The sequence below is a fragment of the Anoplopoma fimbria genome, chromosome 20, assembly GCF_027596085.1.
Source record: "Anoplopoma fimbria isolate UVic2021 breed Golden Eagle Sablefish chromosome 20, Afim_UVic_2022, whole genome shotgun sequence".
In the NCBI taxonomy this organism is placed as follows: Eukaryota; Metazoa; Chordata; class Actinopteri; order Perciformes; family Anoplopomatidae; genus Anoplopoma; species Anoplopoma fimbria.
In genome coordinates, this window is record NC_072468.1 from 19,270,303 (window position 1) to 19,293,164 (window position 22,862).

Sequence of the window (22,862 nt, forward strand, 5' to 3'; positions counted from 1 at the left end):
TTCATTGTGTGCTAGGAATATATGACTTCTATTCAACAACAGTGGGTTTTTTTTTTTTGCTCTTTCCATAAATTGTGTGCTAATTCATTGCCACCACTGACCTCCACATGCCAGCTAAACCACTAGAATCCTTATCTCTCTCACCTCTTCATACTCCGCCTCTGATTCATTCGTTGGAAAAAAATAAATAAAAACAAGTTTGCTCCCCCGTCGCCGTCTTAAATCAGTGTTTCCTTATCGTATTTAGGCTGGATTTATAGTGGCGATGGTGAGGCGCTCAAAGCCATGATTTCATCTGAATGACGTGAGCTGTCTGCCTGCCTGGGCTATCAACACTCGCTGTCCCAAAACAGCGTATAAGCCGGAGATTTACAACGGTCTGCCTGGCCCTAAATCTGTAGCATACCTCACACACGGCCGACTGTTACTCTCAGTACCTTTTGATGCCCCCCACCCCCCTCCCCCCGTGTTCCTTCTCCCCCCAACCTTCCTCTCTGTCTTTTTTGCCTATTATGGCGGATTAACTCATAATGCTTGGATGAACTTCAGTAAGTGGGGGGTACAAAGTCACACATCAATACACACAAAAATGGCTGGCTGGCTGGCTGGCTGGCAGATACAGTCACAAGCCCACTGGCACAGACACATGGAGCCTTCTGTGGAGAACAGTGAGACACATGCGCTATACACACACACATACACACACCCACCGTACACACACGTTTACATAGAGGGTCCAGATTTGCATGCTGAAACAGAGGGAAAGGTGCAGAATCCAAACCAAAGCCTCTATTAATCCCCCTGATCCTTCAGAGATAGAATAATTCAGAGTTAATTACTATTCTCCTGCATTCCTCTCTTTTCTTCTTCTTGATTTCCTAATCCACTAAACTCACTCTAACTCCCTCAGTCCGACAACCATTTGAACATATCGTCTACTGTAGATCCGTCTTTGTCTCCTCTCTCCCATTTTTTTTTTTTTTTTTTCCCCCTGCTGCTCCTCTTGTGCCTTGGCAGACTCTTCTACACTAATACTTGACGGAGTGAAATGAGAGGTAAATACGGTTATGGGGCCCTCTCAATTTTTTCTCCCACTCTGACACACACACACACACACACACACACACACACACACACACACACACACACACACACACACACACACACACACACACACACACACACACACACACACACACACACACACACACACACACACACACTCCAATGTACAGGTCTTGGCAGCAGCTGACACAGAGTCTGGCACCGAGGTTGTGTCTTTCTGGTTGGAGTTTGGAACCACAGTGAGTTTAATTAGAGTGGAGAGGGACCACATGGCTGGCTGGCTGGCTGAGAGGCCGGGTACTGGAAGGACCCATTAACAACCGCACTGTGCGATGCTAGCTGCAAGGAGAGAGAAAAACATACACACCAGTGTGCTTACACTGCTAATATATTTATAGATATAAAGATACAGTTGCACCACACTCATTCGTATGCAGACCACTTCCTCAAATGTCTCCCTTTCCCAAACGGATGCCAACAGTTTTCTCATGCAGATAGCTCATTATGGAGAGATAAAACACCCTCGCTGTATACAGTTAAAAGCATTCTACATCATTTTGCACGTCACACTGCATTATCTTCTGTGTCTCGTGGCATTTTGTTGAATGTTGAATGTGACATATCTTAAAGGGGGAGAGAAAAAGAATGCGTTCTCACAAAGTAGTTTCTATTTTCTGCATGAACACTTCAAGACGGTCCGCCAGATAAGCAGGAGACGAGGAGATAGTGAGAGGCCGACTCTCGCCCATACATGGGTAGGGCAAGGAGACGGAGGAAAGCTACGTATGCGCACACACACACCACATATTTACACACCCAGTGAGCATATTTCAAATATCATTAAGCATATGGAAAGAGCAAGCACACATATCATGAGTGGCATGCAGATCACGCATTATGCGCACATATTTTATCGTAAACCCGAGGGAATATGAGCTCGCAAGCACACACAAATATGCGGCGGAGTTAGCCAACTCCCGTCTGTGTTAACCTTCCAGCATTCCTCGCTAATCTGCGCTATAATGGCACACCTGTCCTCTCCCATTCTCTATTACTTCCACAGACATACAGCGGTGGTTTGTGGGGGAGCGAAAGACGAGGGCGCACTAAACATATTCATGAACAAACAGCTGATCCATCTAGTCTTTTAATTCTCTCTTTCTTTATGCATCACTCCATCTTTAACACATCCTCCTTTGATCCGTTTCCATTAAGGGGAGCAGGGTTTTCTTTTTAAATAAAAAAAAGGAGAAGTGGTTGTTCTATGCTGTAGGGGGGGCTGCATGTTACCACGGTAACAGACAGAAGGTTATTGTCATAGCTAGACAGGCATTATAGTTATAAGTGGGAAGTAGGGGTAGGAGAGGGCTTCATTCGGGGGCAGAGGGAGGGCAGAGGTTGGAACAGTGCAGGCCAGGGGGTGAATAACTAAAGCAGTGGGCAGGCGGGGTAGATAGGTAGGTCACATTATTATTGATTGCCTGACATTATGTGGACCGCAGGGGAGTCCGCAGAGACGGACAAATAAATTGTGGCTTGACATCAAAGTCAGGCTGCTGACATTGAGCCTGTAGGGTACAGAAGCAGCCCAGGGCCGGATTAGACGGGGCTTGATGCACGCACAGATGCAGAAATAAACAATGAGAACACTGTCCTCCAGTTACCTGGTAAAATGAAGGTTGTAAAAGGAGCTTTAACATGATAGAAAGAAACTACAGGAAATGTCAGCCATGAATAATTTCAATTCCAAGCTCGGATTTTTTCTTTATGAAGCCATCTTCACATTTTTCTGAACACACCAAAAATGTCGAACTCATTTACACATCAAGGCTCACCAGAGACTCTCAGAAGGTGCATTATTCCAATCCTCATAAAATTACAATCTGCTACCCAGTGGGCTGAATTCTTCACATTCATTTATGCTTCATTAAATTATTATTATTCATTGCTCGGATGGGTTTTGTGATTAGAAAAGGAATGGGAGACAACAGATGAAATAATTAGGGAAATGAAGCGGAGATTTAAATATTCAAAATTCATTTTTGACTGATTCCAGTGACCATCGCTGGTGACTCTGCAAAGCAAAATGGAAAAATACAACTGACAGGAGAACAAAGTCGTCCATCATGACATCCCTATTATGCTGTTAGGGCCACGCCTGGCACCGACCTTTCATCTATGGGCATTGACGGAGCTCACATCCGTCATTGTCTGCTAAGTGATTGACTTACCCTGTATAGATGGCTATCAGCTAAGCTAACCCGAGCCAGGTGATAATATCTGGAATGTGCGAAACCTGAGAGAGACAAAACAAAAAGAAAGAAAGCGTCTCAACCTGCGCGGACCTGCAGCTCCAGGAGGAAGGGAAAGATAGACACACTGTGGGCTGATGGAGATGAATTAGGAGGGGGGGGGGGGGGTGAGGCAGGTAAGGGCTGGAGGGGGTTTGCTTATAGAGACAGCGAAGTTGAAAAACAAACAGACAAAAACAGTGGGACATCGTCATGGATGGGAAAATAGACAAAGACAAGTAATGGGGAGGGGGTTATGAGGATGGGGGGGGGGGGGCAGACATAGTAGTAGAGTGAAAAATGCCTCAACCACATTCTACTCCCTGACCAAACTGTCTCTCTCTCTCTCTCTCTCTCTCTCTCCAGATTTCAAATGCATTCGGGTGCCACAACTTCCTCGGCTCACCCCATGCGCCATGTCCTACTTTCCGGAGAAACACACAGGACAAAAATACCATCAATTCCTCCAATCCTTTGAAGTGTACACACCCAAGGTCATACGCTGCCGTGTGGCGCCGTTGGCCTCCCATGAGATCTGACACCAGATGGGCCCGTGACCCCGCGGGTTGTGCTTCTTTTGCATCCACACACACATTTACACAAATATCCACCCTGATTTCAATAAAGAACATTTACACCTCTATAAGGTCTAGGTTTCTCACTGACATTTCATCAATATTGTGGCCCCTTCAAGTTACTGACACCTACCTCTTTTACTGGCCACTGAAAACCAAGTGGCACGCCTGGATGACAGATGAAGAGTGCGGCATTAAGAACATGACAGGTCCTCTATAAGGAAGGACAGAGCAGTTCAGAGAGGGTTAAAGCAGACTATTCGTTTTAGTGCCAACAAGACTGCTAACAGTTCATTTGAGAGAGACAGTTTCAGTTGCAACAATGGATTCAACTGAAATCCCTTCTACCCTTTATATCTTCGAACTGGCCACAGAAATAGCGAAAAGGATCTCCTTCGTTCGCCTGACATACTTTGCCTCCCTGCCTCCATTCTCATGTAAACACATGAGAATGTGCCGAGCCAAGATACCGTATCAAGAAAAAACAGAATCAGAATAACTCAGAAAACAAAACAGTAGATTGAGACTGACGGGCAGAGATTACAAGGATGACAGATGCTGATAGGAAGAGAGGGAGGGAGGGGGGGGGGAGTGGCAAAACTGGCACGAAGACGCAATGTTGATGGCCAGCATACCAGAATCAAAGAAAAAATTGAAGCGTGCAAAAGGAGTGTGTCAGGGTGTCTTTCCTTGAATCGCTTTCATCAGGGCTACTGCATACCACAGAGGCAGACAGTAAGGAGAAACGTTTATTCCCCTTTTAATTAGAGTGTATCCTGAGATAAGGAACCTCTGATGTTTTGTACGTGTCTATGCATTTACACCAGCATTAAAAACATAAGTTAAAAACATAAGCCTAGCCATGGCTTACATAGAAATAAGTTACAATACAGTCAAGCATTGTTCACCAAGCTTTAGCCTGAAAGAAAACTCTGGTTTCAGTCCAACTACATGAGTCTTGTTGTAGGTGTTCACAGGAGCAGATGGTCAAGGTGGGCGTTGCAAGCGCTGGTTGTTTACCATAATGGAGAAAAAAAACCATCATATGGTGGGAAGCTAAGCAGGATAATCGAGAGTGTGTATATCTTTGTGCATGTGTGTAAGGAGGAGGCTCCTGGAAGTCCGTTGGGGCGTTGAAGCTTAGCTATCAGCACCTCCACTACCCTGGCACCATATCATCCACCTCCTCCATCTCCAGGCATCTGGTAATAATGCAGAGAGGTTTCAGCGTACGAAGGTGGAGGGAGGGAGAAAGCATGGCTGGGTGGTTAGAGACGAAAAGGGAGGAGGAGGGGAACGGTATGGAGGTGAGGACAGAAGGGTGGGGTTAGATAGAGGGTAGTGGGCAGGAGACCATTGTGTGCGAGATAAAGATGGATAAGATAAAAACCGGCCTACCAGCGTTCTTCAGATTTTTAGCCATTCTTGTAAGTGACACAAGAAAGGGGAATCATTAAAAACATTTCACATGAATTTAACAAAGGTGACTAGAGAGAGAAATAAATGAAAAGGGGGAGAAAATGCTAAAAGAAGGGTGAAATGAAACGCATCCCGCATATTATTTCTGTGATCATATGACTATATATTCATAGCCGTCAGCCTGTGCTTTTCATTTGAAGAGAGGGGGGTGGAAAGACAGAAGGAAACAAGATGGAGATAAAAGCAGACACAATACTATTGAACTTGTTTCAATTAGATGAACTCAAAGGCGGCGGTGCCGGCGCTGTGCGGCTGGACCTCCCATCAGCATCATTCATCCTTCATTATTCATAACACTGTCCCATAAATCACAGGCCTGTTTATACAAAGATGTTTTTTTCTATACCATAAGTACAGATGACTTGAGCATGAGTAAGCTATTCAATTAACATTTCTCGAATTTTGTTTTGCATTGTGATGATGTGAGTCAAAGACTGTCCACTGAGTCCGTGTGTCACCAAATGTCATCGAGAACAGCGTGCTTTTGTAACGCCCGGGTTAGAATTACACACATTCTGCAGTTGGGTTGGGGGGCCCTTGGGCGAATTCTGACATTCATGGGTGTTGGAGAAGGGTTTGCAGAGGCAGGCAAAAAAAAAAAAGAAAAAAGAAAAGTGTCCTTACAGGTATATGGGAGGAAGGGCAAGGCTGAGGGGAAGAGAGGAGAGGAAGGAGAAGGAGGATGGGGTGGGGGGGGTCTGTCAAATCCAAGGAGAGGTGAGAAGGACTAAAGAAGTGTGAGCTGAGGAATGTGGAAGAGAAGTGAGCCAAGTGACAGGAGACGTGGAAGCTGACAATCATCGGCAGAGCTCCAGAATTTTCCATGACTTCAACTCTCCATCTCCAAACAGAAAAGTAGCTTGGGGAGGGTTTTAGCCCTGTAGCTCCATAATGAGCTGTGAACCGCGGGCGAGGCAGGGAGACACATGGAGGTAACACATGGAGGAAACACTCCAGCTTAAGTTTCAGCAGCGCACAAGTGAAGGCAGATGGGATGGGAAAAATGTGTTCCCCAGATTGAAGAGGCGATGTATACATTTGGTGCACCAGAACCCCCAGATGCTCACCACCCTCTGTCGGTATAAATCACACCAACTGGTTGCTTCATTCATAACATTTTCAGAATAAGTGGCCACATATGGGAGCTATGCCAGAAAATGTGCACTAGGCAAGATTTATATAAAATGAAATAATCTCTACAAGCAGGGAACAGCTTCGGCTGAGCTCACGTTTCTTTGTCTATTTGCCAAAATTGTAGTTTTTTTATTGTATTTTTCTGATGAATATTTAATCAGGAAATGAAGACTCAAAAAAAACTTCCTGAACTCACTGACGACTGAACATGCCCTCACCAGCTACAAAGAAGAAAAAATTCTTCCCACCCACATGCATAATACAGTCATGTGAAATAAACCGACAGCTGCTTCTGTATTTATCTGATAAATGTGTTTCCTTTTCGATTGTAGCGCTACATCCAAAGCAGCTGCCATAAACAAACAGAATCTCTGCAGTGTGTCGGTGTGACTGGCTAATATGGTTTATGGGCAGACCTGTGGACCGAGCCTGGCTCAAGCTGATATGGGGGCTTGTTTCTGCAGTCCACAGCCAACCAGCCAATCATTTGGATATTGTCTCATGTTTGTACTGGAGGCTTTGGCTGCCCTCTGTGAGTCAACTGACTGATAATCCACTGCAGGGGCTCTGACCACATAGACGAGTGGGAAAAGACTGATGCAAACAAGAGAAAAGAAACAGCAGAGAGAGAGAGAGAGAGAGAGAGAGACAGACAGACAGAGAGAGAGACAGTGGGGTTTGGCGTAAGACATGGGATGAGCGAAAGAGGAAAATTCAGAGAGCGTAATAGCAGTAGTGAGAAAGGAAACCATGAACAAAAGAGGAACTGGAAGAAGGTGAAAAGTGTCAAAAGAAAGGGAAGGGTGAGGAGACGGTGAAAGGCAGAAATGAGGCCACGGAGAGAAAGAGGTGCGGACCTGTGTTGTAAGTGAACACATGCAACACGATCTCACGTCCATGACCGTCCAGCTGTCTCTCCATTTTCACTGTCACTGCCACCATTTCCTTTGTCCTGCACAACAACAAAAATGCTAACGTTCCCCAATGGGAGAAAGCAAAGAAAGAAGAAAGAAAGACCAAAGCACAGTGTGGGTGGGGGAAAATAGAAAGCGTGTTCGATGAAGGACAGGAGGTCCTGTTCGGATACTTGGATACAGCCGAAGCGAGGAAGGAGAGAACAGGTGGGCCGCGGCGGGAAGACAAGTATGCCATTGTTTGGCTGGTGCCGATGTAACCATAAGGCCCTTGACTGCTCAACCTGCACCTAGCATGTAGCATCTCTCACCAATCTACCCATGAGGTTAGCATTAGCGAGGGGTCACTGCTGCACACTGAGCTTTGACTTTGTTTGCACCGTCATGCCGATGGTGGGCCGGGCTTTTGATGCTCCCATGAACCGTTAAACCAACTGCCACCAAAGCAGCGCCAAATACAATGTTGATACACACACACACACACACATACAAACAGATGGGGCGAGGTGGGGAGTGTGTGTGGGTGAGGGGCTATTGATAAAAAGGGTGTAGGCAGTGGATGGTAGATTTTTTTTTTTGGCTTAAAATTCCCAACTTCCTTGCCAAGGAGAGCAGGCTCCAATTTTGACAGCGTGGATCAAATACCGCCAGCTGGTGAACCAGAGGCCGCCACCACCACCACCACCACCACGACGGCACAATATGACACGATGCAAACAGGGGGGAAAAAAACACCACCGATTTACTACAAAGCAAGATGTAGAGGACGAAAACAATAGAAAATGAAATAATAAAGCTATAAATTATAAGCATGACCTCCATTTTTTCTGCCAAAAGGAGGCATCATTTGAACATAAAAACCCTCTAATAAGAGCATCTAACGAGGGGTGGTGCTTGGCATGTGAATGTGAGGCCCCCAGAGTGTAGTGCTGGACTCCACCACTGTCCCATCACCAGCTGGTACTGCCATCGATGTGGGATTGCACACACACACACACACACACCTATTTATAACCTCCGCTAAGTCCGGATTCCAGTTCATGTTGGGGTTTGGGTAAATGTTCACATGCTCCTTACAGCCCTGACTGCTCCAACTGACGGGTGCCCACACACATAGTCGGGTCCTGCCCCACACCCGCAGCTAGCTCTTTGGTTTGTCACACACACACACACACACACACACACACACACACACACACACACACACACACACACACACACACACACACACACACACACACACACACACACACACACACACACACACACACACACACACACACACACACACACAAATACTGCAGTGTTAGTTCAGTTAATAGGGTTTGCATTCCAGACACACATTCAAATACCCAGACACCCTTTCTCACAAGTATCTGGATGGATGCACACATGCACACACACACACACACACACACACACACACACACACACACACACACACACGCACACTGACATACTTAAGCACCTGCATACATACATGTATCACACACGGTTTAAAGGTCGACGAATGCTACAGAGACTTCGTCAAGCTCTCCCTTTCACTGCTGCCCTCCTCCACTCCACACCTCCTCTCCATTCCTCTCTACTTCCTTTCCTTGCTTCCTTCTCTCTCTACCTCTCTCTCTCTCTCTCTCTCTCTCTCGCTCTGCTGCATGGGTAATCAGCCCAGCTTTAATACCTGCATTCCGACAGCCCACAGGATTGTCTCAACAATGTATTCTTGTTCAGGTGCAGAAAGAGAAAGACCTCACTGAAGAAAATACATCTTAGAAAGTGAGGCCACAGTGAGGAGTCCCACAGCCACAGCATGTACAAAGTGAGGCACCTAATGATTTGAGATGAACACAGTTGAGTGGAATGCACTTGGCTCTCTCGCTGCCTCCAACACTTGAGGGCCAGTCCATAAAGAAAATAGATGAGTAGTCGAGTCAGTCGAGTAGACCACTTTGGAACTCATACAGTCTATAAGCCCAGGATGCACAGGATCAATTGTCATGCAGCTGAGTCATGCTGCTTTATCAGCGAGTGATACTTCAGTATTATAGTTCATTGATTTTCAATGGTATCGTGTTGTGACGGTAGATTATATTATGTTGTTTTACAACGTGGTCCAAATTATAAGGGCAACGATAGGTCTATTAATCAACCAGTCAACAGGGAGATAATTGATGACCATTTTTTTGGTCAATTTATCGATTAAGTAATTTCTTGGCTCATGTGTCTCTCGTGTGGTCCATTATGTTTTGCATCAATGATAAATGAATGTCTCGGGGCTTTGGACTGTACAACAATATTTTTCACAAATTGTATTTTTCATAAACGGTTTATTTTACACTTTATAAACCAAACAACCGACTAAAAGGAGAAAATAATAATAAAAACTAATCATTGGTTGCAGCCGCAGTCAAAAGTTATTATGCCAAGCTAACCGATATTCATTATGTTTTTATGTGACTGGCCATACTGTGAAATATTTCAATGTGGTAAAATATTCCTATTTATATAATGATATTGATTTCCCTAAGTAGAGGCGAGACATAATGAAAAGCAGTGACACACTGAGAGCTCCATCATCCTGCCTCCATCCCTCCCTCCGCCTGTCCCCCTTTGTCAGGCCTTATTATAGAACACGTGTCCTCTCTGCCCCTTCCATTAACCAACTCCACCCTCAAACGCTGCTTTCAATGCACAGGCAAAGGCACACACACACACACACACACACACACACACACACAGCGCACACTCCCCAACTGCTAATTGACATGTGGAGTCGGTGCATCTTTCATCATTCTCCACAGAGACAAATCTTGAAGTGTGTTTGTGTGTGATGTGAGTGGGGAATGGGATCAAAGGGGGTCCTCCAAGCTGCCTGTCCGAGACCTCTTAGCCTCTCTCAGAACTCTATAAGGCAGCCGGGAAAGGCCTCTGGATCTCTAACGTAGTCGCTCTACACAAGCACCGTATGTTCAGCGGGCTCCTGCTGGATAATCATTCAGTACGAATAATTGTTAACTAAATTCAGTCCTCCTGCATGCTCCGGGCAGACTGCAAGATGCTCTCGAGGCAAAACACTGGGGTTATAATTACTTTATCCCTTAATAACAAGAGGCTAAAGCAGTTAGGCACTCTGTAAGTCTAACATTATTCCCACAATAACTATCCATCACGTTTGTTGTTCTGCAGATTGCACGGACATGTAATTGGGAATCATTTAGCCTGATGGAGTCATAACCCATTTGAAAGGCATTGATTTTGGATTAAATATTCATAAAGACCGGGAGCGAGCGTGTACTTTTTTTTTTTTCTTTGCCTGTCTGAATCAAAATGGAGCTATGAAACTCGACTCTCCTCGTATTACCTGGAATATGGACACAGCCGATGAACAACACAGGAGATACAGCGTTCAATTTCACAACAATAGCAAATCTAAAAAAAAAATAATGCACTTGGCTTATTGAATCAGCTAACTTAAGTGCTTTTTCACTGATGCAACACTGCACAGATGCAACTGACTAAATATTGTTACACCGCTGGAAAGTGACTGTGAGTATTCTGGCTGGATTATTGTTATTAACTAATCCGTCAGTCCCAAAAAAAATATGAATTACCGTCCCTTGCTGCTCAGAAACACCAGGGATTTGAGACACTCTGCTACTAGTGGCTCCTTCTGTTCAGGCTACTGTGATGATTAGACAACACATGGTCCAGAGGATGCATGTATTTTGTGGGATGAGAGACAGATGAACAAATGGAGGGCAAGAAGACAAGGGAGAGGAAGGGAGAGACAGATGAGGGCGAGAGATGTAGCGATAAAAGGGGATGATTTAAGAGAGCCGGGCGTAAAGCAGGGTGTGGTAGAGAGACCGACAAGAGAATTCCAGGGAGAAGTGTAACTAACAGAAAAAGAAGAGACTCGAACTAAAGTTAAGAACAGGATGTGACTTTGGGAGAACATTAACAGTCAGAGCACGGTAACTTTACTCCTCCGCTCTTCACTTCTCTTCTCTTTCAAAGTCAAGTTCACACAGGCGGAGAGGAGCAGAGGGAACTTTAGGGCTGTGGTCGTTGTTTCAGAGGGGGCTCAGGTAAGCGAAACCTCAGTAAAACAAAGACAAGTCATGTCCTTTGGGCGAGCCCTGAAAAAAAACTGACACTGGATCTGTTGGGCGATGACACTCTGGCCCTGCTCTCAGGTAACGTGGGGAGCCCCCTTTTTTTACTCACACAAGCAGACATGAAGTCATAGTCAATATACTTACATAAGCCGAATATATTTGGTACCACCTCACGCACAAACACCTCCCCCCTCCTCCTCCTCCTCCTCCTCCACCTCCTCCGTCTGCTCCTCCCTCTTCCTTCCCTTCATGGAGGATTAATGTTCCCGCTCCTGTCTCCCAGGTCCCCACGGCTCAGTTAAAGCAATAAGATCTCATTGTCAAACAGTGACCAGCCTCACTGGAGAGGTTAACCACCGCTGCTTAACCATTAACTAGATTAAAGTCAGGTGGGGGGGGGGGGTGCAGGAATGTTCTCTGACAGATGGAAAAGGGAGATTGGACATGAATAGTGGTTTAAAAGAGAGAAGAGTAATGGCAGTGGTTTTTAGCCAACCTTTGCAGCGGTGGTTTGAGTAAATGTACGCGTGTGCACATATGTAAAACGCAGAACATTCTGTAGGCGGAGTGAACTTCACGTAACCCTCATCTTCTGGTTATCATTATGCGATGCAGATAAGGGAGGAGAAGAATCCCTTGAGGCTCCGCCGTCATATTTATGAAACCACTCCTTCAGAAGGAAGAATTACCGGGTCGGAGGTGCATTCAAATATCAGTCCACAGGCTCAAAACGACGCTTTAGTCGCTCGGGAAGTGATTAAAATTATGTACACTCATTTTTGAGAAGCATGTCAAATAAATACACAAAAAAACAAACAAGACAAGCGAGTTAAATCAGGGCTGCGTTCACAGCAAACAGACAGTTTTACTCTCTTTTTTTCCCCACACCAGGAAAAGCCAGTGGTGTGGAAAGACATGAGGTGGTAATGGGAACCCAAGAGTGTGTGTGTATGTGTGTGTGTGTGTGTGTGTGTGTGTGTGTGTGTGTGTGTGTGTGTGTGTGTGTGTGTGTGTGTGTGTGTGTGTGTGTGTGTGTGTGTGTGTGTGTGTGTGGCTTCTTTGGAGGGATGCATTCAACAACTGCTGTTGAGGCAACTGTTGATGTCTGAACAGCAACAGCTTGCACGGCTCCCAGAGGACGCTATGCCAGCCAACAGTCAGATGGATGGTTTAGGGTTGGAGGGGCGCAGGGGTTAGGATTTCCTCTCTTCTGCCAGGAAAATGATCTCCTTGGCCACAGATCCAGGCTTTTCCATGACATTCCCCATTCCTAATTGGCATCCGTCAATCCCGACGTACTCCGCCTGTCTGATCCTCGCTGCTGCTGCTGCTGCTGCTATATCTGCCCGTATTCACTTTTGTTCGTTTCATCCCACACCCGTCGCGCGCTACATGATTGATCAAAACAGCTGGTCACAAGAGGGGGGGGGTAGTATGAATGCCATTTTCTGTGGCAGGCACGAAACATGTAGGCCATCGCATTTCTTTGCTGTTTTATGACACAGATCTGTACAACGCGTGGCTAAAAAAAAAAAAAAAAGCTCAAGCCAAATCATGCCGCTTTGTGTATTCCTATGACAACACATTGAGGAATTGAGGCTCTTATCCACGTCTTGCTACAGCACTCTCCTGCTAAATGGATTGGCAGCACTTAACCTCGTCTCCCGAAAAGAGCTTTGTGAATTTTCAATTTCGCTCCAACCCCGAATTGCCTCCCCCCCCCACCACCACCACCCCAGACGCAGAGGGAAGGACACCCATACAGAGACATGTAGACTCTTTTCAAGGCTGCATTTGAAATTACCCATCACCGTCATCTCCCTCCCTCGAGACCAGAACAACATGGCTGCACGGTGGCTTCACAACAGTCAGCTGTAATCATCTCTCATCCCATCCCTTGATCTCTCTTTGTCTGTCCCTTCCTCCCTGCTTCCTTCCTTTCCTCCAGACAACTCCCACTAATGACAAGACAGCATCCTCCAAGCAACAGATGAAACCAAAATAACTTCTAGACAGATTATTTTCCACCTTATTCTAATATCCAAGACAATGTGAATGTACCATTTTCACAGGAATGTAATCAAGACAATAAGACAGGCAGAGACAGACACCATACTAGAATGTGTTCTTAGCAAATTGAAAAAACAGTGAACATGCCAAGTGGGGGAGGGCGGCCATACTTATTTTAAAATCACCAATAGTTGCCATAAATCTGCTCAGGAACGTCTCTAGGGGAAAGGCGTGAATGCAAACAGAGCACTCTCCCAGTGAAACACAGTGGGCAATCTTCCTGATGATATTCAGGGTTGTTAACTGCGACCCACGCACAAAAGGCACAGCGGTCAACAAACGCAAAGACAATAAGGTAAATCACAGCGAGCAAACACATGCACAAACAGAACTGGAACATTGAAAAGGGCAACAAAACAAAAAGAGAAGGTGGAGTAAAAGAGAGTCAGACAGCTGAAGATGGGAAAAGAAACGGAGCTAATCTGGTCGAATACACCTTTTGTTTATGTATGAGTAGCTGTGGAAGTGTGTGTAATCACAGCTTTGGCTGCAGCTCTTTTGAAGCTCTTGAGGGGATTGAAGGATGAAAAAGCAGAGGGGATAAACTTTTTTCCGTCTCCGCTGTGAGCCACATCATTCTTGTTAACCTGACTTCAAACCAAGATCAACCGCATGCACGCAAGCTGCCAATCTGCTGATGCCCGGTTGCTGATTGGTAGATCATCAGCTAACATCAGTGTGCTATCACACCGCTGTAATTGACCTTAATGTGTCATTCACTGCAAATAAAAAAAAAAAACACCAATGGGCATGTGAAAGGCTGGCGAGCCAAAAATCCTCTTCGCAGAGCTCAATGATTAATAAATGGACTTCCTAACACAAGCCAACCACAACATGGCATTTATCTTAACTGACTAATGTTTAACTGGTGCCTCCCCCCCCCGGTTGAGTGAAACCCAGTCAAACCACAAGAATGCTCCCCGGCTGTCAGCGGACTCCAGTTTAGCACCTATAACACTGTCCCTTGACGGCGAGATGGAGGCCGTATTGTGGCCGCTTGTTTGTACACGGATTACTGCCTGCGACTTGTGGTGAGCGGGGGTTTTAAAAGCGAGAAAGGAAGCCCTTGTCCGTAGAATTTGAAGTGATGACAAACAAACAAACACACACATTACAGAACGAGCTCCAACGTGTCCGGAGGAATACCACTCATTCCGCCTCAGTGCTCCGTTCAATCACTGTCACACACACACATATATGCGTATGTACAAGCACAGGGAAGGGAATGAATCATCCCAAATAATTACAGCCCTTCCATTCCGAGGCCCACTCCCCTAGAGGCCTAAATAACAAGGGGGCAAACATGGACTTGCTCTGCCAAAGCAGTCCCTATCAATCCGTCACTCACTGCCGGAGGTTTCCAGTGTTGCGTAACACAAGAATCCTGCAGTTCGGGGGCTCTACATGTGTGTGTGCTTCCATGTGTGGTGTCCTATTATGTGTGCAGGTGTGTTAATTCGAGTGCACACTTCCTGCTCAGTGAATGTATGCTATCTGTGCATGCCTGTTACTATTTGCCATTGGTGCATTTAAGAATGCACACGTGTGTATGCTTGCAAGAGACTGAAAACCAAGTGCTCTAGGACAGTTGTAAAAGAGGAACCCCTGGCTTTTATCTCCTCAATGGCTAAATGGCTCTTTTTCTGGCCCTAATACCATAATAATTACCCACATCTCCAGGGGGGTGCACTTTTGATGTGGCGCTGGCGGTGGGGGGGGACAGAAATTAAAAGTGAGGAAATGACTGTGGGGAATTAAGGCGGCGATAGACAAAGAGGCTGACGCTGCGTGTTAGACTTTAACGCCTTGAGCTCAGCTGATGCTTGTCGCTGCGATTCTCTCCGCCGCTTCCTGAACACTTTGGAGTCTCTACAGTTTAGCGCAAACTCATCTGACCATTGACTCTCCTTTTGTCTGTTAATGTCACTTTGTTCTTTTCATCCGCCCAAAAGCGCAAAATACAGGGGCGAAAGTAAATAAGTGCCAGTTTTAGTGTGAAGTTATTGATTTGATAAAATACTACACTGATTGTATCTCAACTACAACAGCTAGTTACGTATTTTACTCAACGTCCGCTTAGAAATAGTGTTTCTAGTTTGAGCGACTGTGCTGTCAGGAACTTAAGACAGCTAAAATATATTTCAGCATGTTTCTTGCTGTTGATGCAATGGAATGGCACGGCATCTGCAATGGCATCTGAGGAGCGTACAGAAGAGGAGCCCATTTACCAACATGTCTGGTCGAGCGGATCAAAAGGTCAGCGGGCGATCCGATGCAAAGGCATGCCGAGCACCTTGGAGCACCCCGAGCTGTCATGCAGCACGTATCCATGTGTCACAACTACACCCATAAATACAGGCTCAAGAGATAACGTGTCCCGTGGTTCCATTTAGTGCACTTCTGTGCTCAGAAAACTGACATAGTTTGAAGTTACCAGTGCGTGTGACCAGTAATTGTGAGAATGTGGGTCTGTGTGACAGAATCCCAGTGACATCCAACAAGAGCTGCTATTATTAGACAAAACTATGCGAGAGGGAGAACCAAAGGGAGAGCCTTCAGTAACAGAGGGACAAACTTTCACTTTGAAAAAGAAATCAACATTTGTTGTTCTAAAGGGAAATAATGACTTTGCTTCCCCTCAGACTTCAGCATTTGGTGGGGGGGGGTGAGACACCTGGAACTGAGCCTGTACAGAGGGATGTGTGATCAACACGGCGGCCATCAATTACAGGACACACAACTGTCCCTGACGCCAGAGAGGAGGCAGTGGTTCAGTAAAAGCAGATCGGGGGGGGGGGGGGGGGTAAAGGCGGGAGGTGGAAGGAGAGGGGAGGAAAAGCTAAACCAGGTAAACTTGGGAGGTGGAGGATAAAATAGAGAACACTATGTTTGTATGAAATGAAAAGAAGTTGCTTCACATCGAAGTGAAATGATGATAATCCTACAAAGACGCAGTGAGTACAGTAAGCGAGAGATATAGAGTTATAAAACAGAAGGGGGGGGGGGGGGGGTGCACCTCCAGCCCCGCCCTTTAGCTCATCCTGCTTCAAGCACTCTTGACTGGCTGCGCAGGCCAGGAATTAGAAATAACTTTCACAAGATGCCCATAAAGCATTCCAGCAAATTTGATCTTCGCAGTCAAAAAAAAAAAGGACCCAGTGTACTTTCAAGTCCATCACATGAGAGACACAAATATCAACATCAAACACCTAATCTATTATACATGACAGTTAGAGGGAGTGAGTTGGAGCTGAGTCTCTATGGCAAATGCAAAAGCAGGTCAATAATAAAAAAATAAAAAAATAAAAAGTCTAGCAGCCTGGAGCATCACAACAACTCCTTTAATGGATATAGAGCCGACTTGGTTTTGTTCAGTAAATCAGAAACATTACTTTTTAAGGAGATCATGTGAGGATAAAGTCAAAGTTGAATATAAATTGGCTTAGTCTTTCTGGCAGCACCCAGGGGTGCTGAGGGCGAGGCGCGCTGCCAGCAAAAGGAGACGTAAATCCCGCAGATCAGACATCAAAGCGCTGGAAAACTGCACCCAGCAGCCAGACATAGCGGAGTGGATGAGACCAGGAGGGGCAAAAATAAAAGCCTCACAGCTATCACTGATAAGGAAGGAAATTATTGTGAAGATTAAAATATTATTTTTTCTTCAGATTTTTCACTAAATATACACTTTATGTACACATTAACAGTATGTTTTTTTTTTTTCAATCTGTGTTTTATTTTGAAATTTCATTCTGTGTTCTTGTGGCTGCAGCGCAGATGAAGGTTTCTGGTTTTGGTGTTATTGACTTGGCAGTCCGGACTGAAATAACGGTGAGCTCTTTAAAGTGCACGGAGCTGAAACTTAACGCACAACTACAGAGCCAAACATTAACCCTTAAAAAAAACCAGCCCATCAGTGTAAATAAATCGGGGGCTGCGCAAAAATTAAAAATAAAAATTAATAATAATAATATCTCCACCAGTTAAGCTTCTGCTGAAACAAACAGTGTGGCTGCATGTGCATTTTTTTTATTTTTTATTTTTTTTAGGTTAAATGCGTTTTTCCACCTGCTATCGGCGTGTTCTGGCTCATATGCTCCCGCCGGTAACAGGTTGCTCAAAACCAACAATAACTAGAAGAATAAACTACAAAGTGACTACAAAGACCCGCTTCAGACTGCGGCATGTGCAGACAGGTTAGTGCGGTAAGAAGCGGACCTCTGAAAACACGGGAGGTCCGCGGAAGAGAAAAAAAGTAAGAAATGTGCAGCCATGAAAAACGAAGCAGCCCCGTGTCTAAAGCATTGTGAAGTTACTAAAACGGGGCGTTTTATTTTTTTTATCTTTCTTTATTTTTATTTTTTTTAGCGGAAAGTATGAAAGTGAATTACCTTGAAATGCCCAGAGCAGCAAGGTGCACAGGAGCGACGCGCGTCCAAACGTTGTCCCGTCCATGGCCGCTTCTCTAACTTTTTCAGGGGAAAGTATATCACTTTGTTTCTGGTTGTAGAGGGAGGAAATCTAGCAGCAGCGACTCTTCTTTCTTCTTTCAATGCTCCAAAGCTTTCTGGACTTCTCTCTCTCTCTCTCTCTCTCTCTGTCTCTCTCTATCTCTCTCCCCCTCTGCAAAGGAGTGCCTCTCTCTCTCTCTCTCTCTTTCTCTCACACTAACACACACACACACACACAGAAATCTGATGCTGGTGGCAGTCTTCTTGGTTGATATATTTGCACAAAAGGTGACCCCCCACCCCACACACTCCTCCTCCTCCTCCTCCCCCCCCAATGCACCCCCTCCCCCTCCTCTCTCTCTCTCTCTCTCTCTCTCTCTCTCTCTCTTGCAGTGAAAAGACCTGCCTGACTAATCGGGTAGGTCCACTAAGGCCTGCAGGATTTCTTTAAAGCCAGTTAAAAGTGATTTGTTCATGAGGCTTCTCTCATTGCAACACCCCAAAAACGTTCCCTTCATACAAAATAAGTTAAAGTTTTATTGGGGATGAAACTTCAGCCAAGAATGAGAATTGAAACTGAAATGTATCAGCTTACATTAAAAGTGATTTATTAAGTATGTTCTATTAGCGCAGAAAACGAGTCATTATGGGATTTGTTTAGAGTGCTATCAACATAACCAACTTCATTTAATTATTTGGTAATTATGGAGCTAATAGATTGGCATCGTAAAAAAAAAAAATCCTTGATAAAAAACCAAAATAAAAGAGGTAGTTGAACAATTAACTGTTGATTGAGCGGAAAATTGGAAGATATGCAATTTTGCAATTGCAGACTTGGGAAATTATTGTTATCCACTAAAGCTTAAGGCTATTAAAATGAATCTGGCAGGTTACTTATCATCATTCAGAGGTCTTGATCTTACCTAAAAATCAATTTGTTGGAAAAACAATCACCTTTATTTAGTTACTTTGCTCCACAGACAAATTTCCTGCCCTGGTTAGGCTTTTAACATTGCATTTGTCTCAAATGATGACTTGAATTTTCAAAACAACCGTAGGCAATTTCTTGAGAGTGGGTTAAACTGTCTCGCGTTGACAGACATACCATTCATCCCTAGACATGTAATCTGTTCAGAATCTGTTTGGGTATTTACTGGGCATAGTACAGTTCAGACATACAGTTATCATGCGGGGCTAAGTGGCTTATTTGCAATGCTATAATACCAGTCTGAGTGCTTAGAGTGGCTATCGTGTGATTTATGTAGTTGAAGTTGGCCAAATCTCATTAACTAGCACTTGGAAAGCATAAACATATGTCAATCCCTTATAAGATGGCTTAATGAAACAACTGCCCTTCGAAGTGCACAATACAAACATCTATCTCCTTGTAGGTTTTTTTTTTTCTACTGGAGACTGTTTGGCTGTAGAGCAGCACTCAATAATCAGCACACCCTGCAGGTAATAATAGACCCCTGCAGAACAGTTGCATTTAAAGACACATTCCAAACATAGTTGGTGCAAAACAGCTGGTTGATATTTTCTCAGGCCCGCTCGAAGAGGAGAGGCGATACTTGCTCCGCTGCACCATACACACAGAACATTGATAGTTGAGCTGCCTGGAATACACACCTACACACACACACACACACACACACACACACACACACACACACACACACACACACGCACACACGCACACACGCACACACGCACAGACAGTTGTTCTAGAGGAAGATACTGGCAGGATTTTGCATCCGCTACTGAGAGTTTGATGGTGTGCAGGCAGTTTACTGTCAGACTGCCTTTTTCTCAGAATTTCTCTCTCTCTCCATCTCTCTGTTTATTCCCAGCAATGACAGCAGCAGGAAAAAAAAAAAAGCCTTTCCACTAACTATCTCATATCAATACAGCCTCTCATCCCTGATATCGACCTAGTCATAATCATCTCTCCATGCTGTAAAGAAATGAGATCCACTACAAGTCTCCCGTCCTGTGGTGAAGGACTTGGACGCTTGGCGTGACCCTCCCACTGCCTTACATCATGACATGTATTGTGCCGCATTGCTGTGGCTAATGCTGAATCAGCATAGCGAGGGGCATTCTTAAGTCAGGTCTTTCACTCATACATACACTACAGTAGCAGTGGCTGTAATTTGCTGTATTGGCTCATTACCTAATGGAGCTGCAGGATGGAGGAGAGGAGAATGACGATGGAAGAGGACGATGAAAAAAACAGAAGAGGACAGATAAGGTAACAGGAAAGGGGAACTGAAGGGGATATATGAAGAGATTAGGATTAATATAGTAAAGGGAGAGAGGCAGGAAGGAGTGAAGAATAAAAGAGGAAGAACGAGTAAAGATGCTTGGAACTATTCCTTGACATAACTTCCAGAATATTGGTTTTAGTAGGTCTTGGTAACAAATGGCTGCGTATTGTCTCAGAGTTCAGCTTGTTGAGCTACGACAGGTGGAGCAAAGGTGGGCTTGAACATCACGAGGAGGTAGCCCTGTGCCCGATTTGTAAAAGTGGTGTCAGACAAGAGTAGTTTTGAAATGACAGGGTTGTCATCCTTCTTCAGACGGACTGTGTTTTGTGTTCTTTGACATAATCCATCGAGTGCAGAGCACTGTTGAAATGCTATTATTATAGAACCATGTACCCTATGATTGGCATAGAAATTCTATGTCTTGAATCTTATGCTCACTTTATGTAAACAGAAGTGGGTCTTCTGTTAATTACCTAAACTAATGGTGCATATTGCCAAATAACACCAACAAGCCACGCTTTTCTTCCTGAACAGGCCCTTGTTGAATTCCAGCCTTCTATAAGCACATAACAAAACATTACCAACAAAAGTTGATGAAAGATTTTGAATTCACTTAACCATTATCCTATTTCATGCAACTCATTGGGGTCCAGATCACAAATGGAGCAGTATAAGCATCAAGCAGAATGTCCGTCTCCCCAGCCCTGTACTCCACCTCCCCACAACCTTGGTATATTCCCAGACCAGGTGGGATTTAATCCCTCCATTTGGCTTCGATTCTCCTCCAAAATAAACATGCCAAGAATACCTAAAGAAGGAGACATCCAGAGGGCATCCTCCTCTGATGCCTGAACCACTGCAACAAGTTCCTTCTAACACAAAAGAGCATCGGTCCTACTACTGAACCCCTTGAATCAGGGCAATCCACCAAGGCTGGAAACAACTGTTTGCAATTTAAAGGTCACTGTCTGATACAAACCATCAGAACTGTAGCGATTACCAGAAAAGCAATGCTGAGAACGCCAACCACACATTCCCCATTCCTTGGCTGCAATCTCATCTAGAGATTATTTTTTATAACAATTGGTGCTAGTGCACAACCTTGGCAGGTCCCATGAACTAGAGTTCTTCAGCTCTAACTCTGGTTAGAAGCACAATGTATCAACGGCCCTGTCACTAAAACATTCCATATTCCCACAGTTCCTCCCCCACAAAAAAACCCAGGGGGACACAGTCATAATCCTTCTCCAAATCCACAAAGATATGTAGACTGGATGGTCGAACTCCCATGAATCCTCAATATCTTTGCAAGAATACAAAACTGATCAACTCCCCCATAACCAGGATGAAATCTCTATTGCTTCTCCTCAATCTGAAGTTTGACTATCAGATGGAGGCTCCTTTCCAGCACCCTGGAATAAGCTTTCTGATGGGAGTAGAGCAATGCAGATAGGCCGATAATTGATGCCTGCTTTCTGGTCCCCTATTTAAAAAAACTGGGAACCACGGCCCCCATCTCCCACTCCATTGGCAAATTCCACAGAACTTTCTGGCTGCCTAATCTGGTAATTTGTTAGGAGATGATTCTTTAAAACCAACCAAAAGTCCTTCAATGTGTCTGATGCTTCAAAAGTCAACTAGGACAACTGGTTTTATACTGTATAGAAGGATAGGGAAGCCAGAAATCTTTCTAGCCAGGTGTTCACCATCATAGTTTAACATGTTAGCATGCTAACATTCGCTAATTTACTCAAAACCAAGCACAGCTAAGGCTGGTGGGAATGTCCTTAACTTTAAAAGCATCCGGACAAATCATTTAGAAGAATCAAAATCGATGCAGCAAAAAACAAAGATATTGTCTTAATTATTATTCCTCCTGGGTAAAACCTGGCTCCTACACATTACCCACAATGCAACTTGACAGACCCAAGTGACAGCATTTGATGTAATTTAACAGGTTTTACGCAACTTCTGCTGGAACAACAGAAGGTATAAACAACTTCTTCACATAAGCAGTAGTATTCCCCAAGACATGTAAACTGTGTAAAATGAGTGGTGTCCCACGGGATCACCAAAGCTCATTCCATCCCCAGGGGGACATTACTGTCCATACCCAATTTCATGCCAATCCATGTAATAGCTGTTGAGACACTTTACTCAAAACCTCTCAGTCAGGTGAACTGACCAAGGACAAGATGTGACCAACAGACTGAAAGATAGACATTGCCAGTTTCTTTTACAGTTCTTTCCATGGCATTTAAGGCTACTCCACGATTACTACTCCGCTAAATATAAAGTGCATCATCTGCTAGCACTGAAACATTTTTAGACTTCAAGAGAAATAAAAGCATGCATTGAAGGTCCTTTTAGGCAAAGTGTCGCACCTCGTAAAATATAAATCAGACAGCCCACTTTATAGTCCCTTGTTTCATGTGATTTAACAACCCCACCCCATGTCAAAAACGAGGCTACCTGACAGGGAGAATATCTGACATGTCAGC

At 44.7% G+C, this 22,862-nt stretch overlaps 1 protein-coding gene across 2 annotated transcripts in view; it reads right to left on the reverse strand.

The window, feature by feature from the left end:
• bcam (basal cell adhesion molecule (Lutheran blood group)) overlaps positions 1–18,261 on the reverse strand; it is a 49,413-nt gene extending 31,152 nt beyond the window's left edge. For both annotated transcript variants that reach the window (XM_054622175.1, XM_054622174.1), the window contains exon 1: positions 18,035–18,261. In XM_054622175.1, coding sequence (XP_054478150.1) covers positions 18,035–18,098 — 64 coding nt within the window. In that variant the 5' untranslated portion in view covers positions 18,099–18,261. The remainder of the gene's footprint in view (positions 1–18,034) is intronic.
• Between the last annotated feature and the right edge of the window lie 4,601 nt (positions 18,262–22,862).